This window comes from Passer domesticus, chromosome Z (genome assembly GCF_036417665.1).
Source record: "Passer domesticus isolate bPasDom1 chromosome Z, bPasDom1.hap1, whole genome shotgun sequence".
In the NCBI taxonomy this organism is placed as follows: Eukaryota; Metazoa; Chordata; class Aves; order Passeriformes; family Passeridae; genus Passer; species Passer domesticus.
This window is the reverse complement of record NC_087512.1, coordinates 9,731,450-9,739,068: the sequence shown is the minus strand read 5'-3', so window position 1 is coordinate 9,739,068 and position 7,619 is coordinate 9,731,450. Positions and strand designations below refer to the sequence as shown.

Genomic DNA, 7,619 nt, shown 5'->3' with positions numbered 1-7,619 from the left:
ATGGACCCTGTGGAGAGCCCGGCCGCCAGCACAAAAAGGGGCAATGTTAGCAGGTTGCTATAAATGGAATCCATGCCAGCCCTTCAGTCCCAGGTTTCTGTGCCAGGCAAAGGCAGTCAGTCAGCTCCAGTGGTCACCCCAGAGGAGTCTGGACTGACGTTGCACATGGGAATATTGCAGATTCTTGAGGGCTTGGGTGAGGTGATTAGAAAGGGTAAAAAAGCAGATCAAAGGTATAGAATGGAATCTCTGCACATCCAGGAAGATGGGACAGGTGCCTGCCTGTCACCTGAATCAATCTGCAGAAGATCCACACTGAAGCTCCTTGGGTCACTTACAGCCCTGAACTGTAGTTTATGGTTTGAGAGAACCTCCGTAAGGTGATTTCCCAAGATGTGTGCTCCTGCTGAAGTGACACCTCAGATAAAGGGCAGAAACTGAAGGAGCTGCAAGGAGGGAAACCAGGTACAATAGAAAGAAATTGCAGTGATGCATATTCCTGTGCTTTCTTGTCTTGCCCAGAGCAATATGTAGCTGAAATGTAAAGCTCCAAGAGCACCTGATGGTAACATGTAGCATTAGTTCATGCCAAGGTGAATGTGATGTTTAGGGAAAATCACAATGGGCTGGTAACAAGGGACTACATTCACATCAGTGTAGTAACAGCCTTAGGGTACATCTTTCTGGGCAAGCCAGGGCTTTTTGATGACTAAGCTCTGATTTGTATCATTTCCCTCTGGGTCAGAAACTGCTTTTCCTGTTTTTCATTCACTGCTCACAGTGAACCAGACAACAAAAAGAATTGTGTGGCTGTGTGCTGGGTGAATCTGTCCTTTACTGTCTGAGGAGCTATAGTGGAGCAGTCCTTATGGTGTGGGTGCTGGAGGCAGCACTCTGTGCTGGTGCCCCCTCAAGTGGTTTTCTCCACTGCTGCCTCCTTGCTGCCGTGCAATCTCTTCGCACAAGTGTCCTGGTCACTTGCAGCTCCCCGTTGCCAGCCATGTCTCCCTTTTTGCAGGCGGGCTGTGCTCTCCCAAGAGCAGTGGAGCAGTTTCACTACCTGCTGTGGCCGGACCACGGGGTGCCCAGAAACCCGTCGCAGCTGCTGTGCTTGGTGGAGGTGGTGAACAAGAGGGCGCTGGAAGCACCCGCTGGACCCGTGCTGGTGCACTGCAGGTACGGCGCTGGGCGCTCGGCTGCCGGGGCACAGCCTGCAGGGGCAGCGCTGAGCCGCGGATTGCCGTGTCCTCAGCGCAGGCATCGGGCGCACGGGTACCTTCATCGCCCTGGACTTCCTCCTGAAGATGGGGAAGGCTGAGGGCAAGGTGGATGTCTTTCACTGCGTGCAGCAGCTGCGGGAGCAGCGGGTCAGCATGGTGCAGACCAAGGTGAGGAATTTGCTCTCTCCACACCTCGGGCTGCAGATCCAATGCCCACCGGTGGGAGTCCACACAGGCGGGTGGCCAGCACAACCACAAAACCCTGGCTGAAATGCCAAGAGAACATTTATTTCATTACCTCGCTAGCTGGAGGATGCCAGGAGGTAACACAAAAGTGGGAACACCAGCACCAGCAGGATCAGTCCATCCTGGAGAACAGTGGGGCTGCTCGTTTCACCCGTTTATCAAAGGCCTGTGCATGTGTAGTTTACCAGCTGGGCTGTGATCTTCTCTGTGTCTTTGTGATCTCTGGTCTTTGATGTCTCCCAAAGCAGGGAGCTCAGCCATGTTCATGACAATGGCCTCCAGGTCTCTGTGAACACCAGCATTCCCTCTACACAGATTCTCCTCCCCAAGGCAGCCAGAGGATAAACAGCAGTAGGCTGTTTATACACAATATTTAGGATTTTTCCCATTGTCATTTTCCAGACCTTGGTATTCCCAGCTGTAAGGCCACTTGAGACAATCCACCATACTCCTTCTGAATGAAAAGCCATTCTTCTGCTTTTAACCTTTTGCTGTCAACACCACCCTTCCCAGGGATGTGGTTTTCAAAGCCACATTAGCCATGCTGTTCCTGATCCAGCCACAGGGACTAGGATTACCAGGTGATGGAAACTGAAGGATCTTTTTCAATGCTGCTCTTTTTCAAAGCTAGCTGGAATCTGCATTTCCCTGAGACTCTCTGAGCTATATCAGCAGCATTTGTAGGTATTGGTCACCCTGACACAGAAGGGCTGTCTTGTAGGCAAGGATAATGAACAACAGTCCACCTGTCCCTCTGGCTTTCAGGATGTCTGCCCTCCTGGCAGCTCCTGGGCAGCAGTGTCCTGGCCTAGGGACTCTGTCCCCATGATCTGCTTAGTGCTGGGCTCCTTCAGAGAAAGCCAGGTTGGGCTGGACCTACCAGCCTCTTGCAGCAGGTCTGATTAGTCTGCAGGTTTTCTGGGCTGCCTTCCCAGAGCGGGGCTCTGGTCTGAGAGGGAGCACTAAGCCTCAGGAAGATGATCTTGTCTGGGTTGCTGGAGTTGCTGGCTGTGTCCCACAGCAGGGCTGCCTGCAATGAGAAGTGTCTGGCCTCAGGGATCCGCAGCAGGAAGGTGAAGGATGAACATGGCTCACTTCTGGCACAGTCTGAGGACAGCTGGTGATCTGGAGCTGCAGGGTTCCTCCTGGAGTGGCTCCAGCCTGTGCAGCTCACCCGTGTCCTCCCTCAGGAGCAGTACAGCTTCCTGTACGAGGCGCTCCTCGAAGGCTTGCTCTGCGGCAGCACCGGGGTCCCCGTGGAGAGCATGGCCAGCCTGGTCCGCTCCCTTCGAGAAGAGGAGGCCTCAGGCCACAACAGTGTCCTGGGGAAGGAGTTCAAGGTACTGCCAGGAGACGCTGCACTGGTGCTGTGAGGGCTCGTCTGTGATGCCAGCCCCCTCCCTGCTCCCCTCCCCAGCACTGGGATGGAGATGGGGATCATTTCTCTGCCGTGGCCCCAGAGGGTGAGTTGCTGACAGGCCAGACTGACTTGGGTGAATCCTCTCTACAGGCCCTGCAGAGATTTTCAGAGTTGTTCCAGCTCCTGCCATGCAGAGAAGCAGAGAAACCCAGAAACCAAGCCAAGAACCGCAAGCCAGGGATCTTGCCAGGTAACACTGGCAGGGCTGGGCAGCCTCTTGCTCTAAACCCAGAGCTGACAGCAGCGTGGGGGGAACAATGCCTTCCTGCTGCTTCCCTCCCTGGCACATGGCACTGACAGGTTGGGCTCAGGGTCCAGGCGTTGTTTTATGGTTGCTACATAATTAATACAGATTAGGCTGGTTCCTTCTGAGCCTGTTGGAGGTACATGAGGTACACCAGGGACAAGCATGTCCCTGGTCTAAACTTTCCAGTGGAGAAGCTCAGATGAGGCACATCAGGGAGCACTGAGGAGGGTGCATCTGCTGTGCCCCCAGTCACAGGGTTTTGGGCATCCCTCATCAGGGTGTCCCGAGCTGTCGCAGCCGTGGGTGCGGTGGTGCCTGTCCGTTCAATCCTCTGCAACCCATGCTGCAGGGAGCTGTGCTGACTGTACGTGTTGCAGGAAAGCCCCCGCCTGTCTGCAGGGAGAGGACGACCCGTCATTTCCCCCTCTCTGCTCCTTGCCTCCGCAGCGGATTCCTGCCGGCCCATCCTGATGTCCTCGGTGAACGCAGACGGCTCGCCAGCTTACATCAACGCCGTGTTTGCCAGCGTAAGGCTCCGGCCGCCGCGGGAGCGGGAGCTGCAGGGGCAGCCGGAGCCTCCTGCGCAGCCCTGCTGCAGGCCAGGGCAGAGCAGCCGGCCCGGGGGAGGCGTCCCGGCCCTCGGGCTCCTGCCCGGTGCCTGCTGGCCCTGCCGCCAGGAGATGGCCCCCGCGATCGCGATCGGCGGAGCCCTGCCTGCGCAGGCAGCGCAGAGCGTGTGCCAGCCGCAGCCTGCTGGGAGCTGAGCCCGGCTGCCATGAGCTGAGAGGGCAGCGCGGCGCAAACACGAGCTGCTCTGAGCAGGGCTGCGGTGGCCTGGGTCTGAGCCGTTCCCGCTGTGGGAAGGGCTCCCGGGCATTGTGGGACTCTCCCCGCACACATCGTCGTGTCTTTTGCAGACGTACACCGAGGAGGAGAGAATCATCATCACGCAGCTGCCTTTCCCCACCACGCTGGTGGATTTCTGGGCTCTGGTCTGGGATTACACTTGCACATCGGTAGTTGTGCTGAATCAACTGCAGGAGCTGGACAAGGTCAGCAGCCCAAGCTCTGGCAGCTCTCCCCTCTCCTGGTTCCCCGTGGGGCCCAGCAGTGGGATTGCTGCCTTTGGCCCTGCACGGATCTTACCAGGAGAGCCCTGCTTGCACCAGGACCTGCTGCAAGCTTGTGGGGCTCCACCTGGAAGAGCTCTGGGGACAGGCCCAGCACCACAGCTCCACAGCTGGGGACTGTCCTGGGTCTCACTGCAAATGAGCCTCCCTCAGGTTTTGTTGCCCCCTGCCCAGGTGTCCTCTCTGATGGAATGTTGTTCTCTGGCTGCAGCACTGGGTTGGTGCCCAGCAGTGCCTGGCAGAGCCACGTGCATGTGGCTTATGGGCGAGGGGCTGGTGTGAGCCCACCCATGTGAGGGGCTGAGCTCTGCCTGCGTGCAGGCGGGGGCCACGTGTGACCATGCACCTCTCGCCCTCCCCAGACATACGTGCAGTTCTGGCCCACCCAGGGCGAAGATGACTATGGCCGCTTCCATGTCCAGCTGATCTCAGAGGAGCCTGGCGCTGGCTTCACAACCTGGACACTTGTCCTCAGCAACAGGCAGCAGGTGGGCCCTTTGCTCAGAGCCAGCAAACTCCTTTGAGAAGGATCTTTGCAAGAGCTGGGAGGAGCAGTTGTCAGTAGGCTTTGATTTGGGCTCAAAGTCACAGCTAGAGATGGCAGAGGGATCTGGTGGGGTCCTGGCAGGGCAGTGGGCAGAGCAGAGTCTTTTGCCTAGGCAGAGAGGTTAATCCCAAGAAAGTGAGGCTGCAGGCAGAGGTAGAACTCCGAGGTGTTTTTGTGTGGCTCTCTTCAACCCTCTGGACTGTTCTTTAGTTTATTTTAGTTCTTATTACCCCAATTATTGTATTTCCCATTATGATTAGATGTGGTTTTTTTACAAATCATGTTACTACCCCTATCCTCAATGTTACTGAAATCCCCTTAGATACCCCCTCTGATCCTTTTCGTCCCCACTAGTTTTATGATCATTACCCTAAATCCGAATACCTTCCTGACCCTTCTTTTTGAAAAGACAAGGAGGAGATGTTGCAGTGCATGCTAATTTAATTAAATTGATTTTTGTTTGTTAAGTGGTATGCTCAGGTATCCCCTATTTTAATCTATATGGTTTGGTTCTTCCTCGAGAATTCCCTCCCATTTATGTGTTCCTGAAGTTGCTTTCTCCCTTTGTTCCAGATCCTTCCTTGCCTGTCAAGGTAACCAGGTCCTTTCTGTCTTGTCCATCACAGTAAACCCTACCCTTTATTCTAGAATGTTTTTTTGCCAATTATCCCTTGAACCAATCCCCACTTAGATTGTGTCTCCTCCCCTAACTCTGATTAGTTGTTATCCTGAAACCACACCCTAAGAGTTACCCTATTGGTTATTGCATAGTATCCACCACCTGGGTTTTTTTGATAATTTAAAAACCTGTGTGCAGAGGTGCTTGGGGCTCTTGCTGTCTGTGAAACCTTGGCTTATAGACCTTTCTCCTGATTTTCTTCCACCTTTCCTCACCAGTAAATGAGTCGGAATGTCACCACAGAAGAGCCTCGTCTGCCTTCTTTATCCAGTCCTTGCTGCATTGCCATAAAGCACCTTTGCAGAGCAGTAGGATCTGAGGTTCTGACTTTAGCAGCACCCTGGCCGGGTCAGTTCCCCACGCTTGTCACTGCTCCAGAACTTCACTGAGCTAGCCAGGGCTCCAGATAGTGGCACCTTGGGTGTGGGATCTGTGGCCAAGATCATGCTGAGAGTTTGGGGGTGTACAGGGACACCTCTGAGGCTCATCCCTGCCACCTGCCATCCCAGAGCAAATGAAGTTCCCCTTGCCCTCCTCCACAGGGATGGAGCCAGCCGCAGTGGGATCTTCTGTGCTGCTGGTTTCCTGTGTGAGCAGATCCAAAGTGAGGGCATGGTGGATGTGTCCCAGGCTGTGAGGATGCTGAAGAGGAGGCGGAGACAGTTCATTAAAAATGTGGTAGGTACTGACTTCAAACCCCGCTGGGATGGCAACACCAAAACAAGAGCCATGTCTTGCATTGCCCCAGTAGCTGCCCCAGCCCCTCTGTGCTCAGATCATCCTGAGGCCAGGTGCTGATGAGATCTTTGAAAACCCCATTTTCTGCTGCTGGCACATACCCACTCCCTCAGTGGCAGGTTCTGCAGAACTGAAGGGGCACCAAAGCATCCTGCCTGATGAGTGGCCCTTTTCTGGTCCACCTGCCTGATTAACACTTTGTGTCCTGGATGTTGGCTCTCTTGCCAAAACCAGCTGGCTCCAGTGCTGGTGTAGCCCATCCTTCCAGCTCCTGGAGCACATGCCTGGATTCCTCAGCAGGGGAAGGTGGACTCCAGCTGGGGGGAGGAGGAGGGTGGACTGCACCTGTGTCTGGCATGCTGTGTGTCAGGAAGCTGTTGGAGACCAGTGCTGACATGCCACTGCAGCTGTTGGTCCACCAGAGTCTCATGTGCATCCTTTTCTCCACAGGAACAGTATGGGCTCTGCTATGAACTGGCCCTCAGTTATTTGAATTCATTTGAAACCTATGGGAATTTCAAGTAGGGGCATGACCACAGCCTGTCTCTGGATGGGATGTTGCCTCCCTGGACATCCCTTCATCAGTAACAATGGAAGCAAGAGGGAAAAAAAGGGATGTGCATGGCCCCAAGCTGCTTCACTATGCTGAAAAACCACCCCAAGGGTCCTCCATGGCTGAGGAACACAGGCTAGACTGTCTCCAAATTTTGGCCAGGTGTTGTTGAAATGGGAACCTGACCCTCTGTGCAGCATTTGTACAGGAACTTATGTGGAATTACAGCCTGCGTATGCAGACCAGAGCAGATGCACCAGGACTTCACCCATCCTTTCTTGCCAAGGATGAAGAGCACAGCTGTCCCATCCAGGTTCCCTTGTCCCCTCAAGTACCCCAAGGAACGTGGGGTAGCCCCAACACCCACATTGTGTTTGGTCAGAGAAGTCTCAAACTGCTGTAAGATCCATGGGGCTCAGGAGCACAGGATATCTGTCCTACTTTGGGAGAAGCATGAAGCCCAAAGTCAACAAGAGCCAAGAGTGGGACAACCCATGCTCCTGCAGGGCCAAAGTGCTCCTTCAAATGCCACACAATCTCTTCCTGGGGCTGCATCTTCCTGGTGCTGCTGCAAGTGCCACTGCCCTTCCAGCTCCATAGAGGCTCTCTCATCAGCCTGTGGCTGCACCGTGGCACTCCCAGGTTACAGTGTCTCAACGTGAATATCCTGGATATGGTCCAAGCAGCACCACAGAAACAGCTTCTGTCTTTGCTGCACAAAGGCAGGAGACTTCAGAGCCAGGATTGACCCCATTGCTTTCTGTCCTGTGTCTCACCAATAAAGGCCATGGTGGTGGTGACCCCTGATGTTTGCTTCTCTTCCAGGTTTGACCTGGCCC

General features: G+C 54.7%; 1 protein-coding gene across 1 annotated transcript; it reads left to right on the top strand.

Moving 5' to 3' along the window:
* LOC135290216 (receptor-type tyrosine-protein phosphatase U-like) lies at positions 1-7,580 on the top strand. Its single transcript, XM_064404100.1, has 10 exons — positions 1-45; positions 1,019-1,176; positions 1,253-1,388; positions 2,657-2,806; positions 2,977-3,076; positions 3,581-3,660; positions 4,051-4,185; positions 4,626-4,751; positions 6,032-6,167; positions 6,678-7,580. The coding sequence occupies exons 1-9, from the start codon at positions 1-3 to the stop codon at positions 6,080-6,082; spliced, it is 981 nt and encodes a 326-aa protein (XP_064260170.1). The 3' UTR covers positions 6,083-6,167; positions 6,678-7,580.
* The last annotated feature ends 39 nt before the right edge of the window (positions 7,581-7,619 follow it).

Coding starts and splice junctions, on each gene's coding strand:
- LOC135290216 (XM_064404100.1), top strand. CDS start 1: ATGGACCCTGTGGAGAGCCCGGCCGCCAGCACAAAAAGGGGCAAT. Junction 1,389..2,656: donor TCAGCATGGTGCAGACCAAG/GTGAGGAATTTG, acceptor GTCCTCCCTCAG/GAGCAGTACAGCTTCCTGTA. Junction 2,807..2,976: donor TCCTGGGGAAGGAGTTCAAG/GTACTGCCAGGA, acceptor TCCTCTCTACAG/GCCCTGCAGAGATTTTCAGA.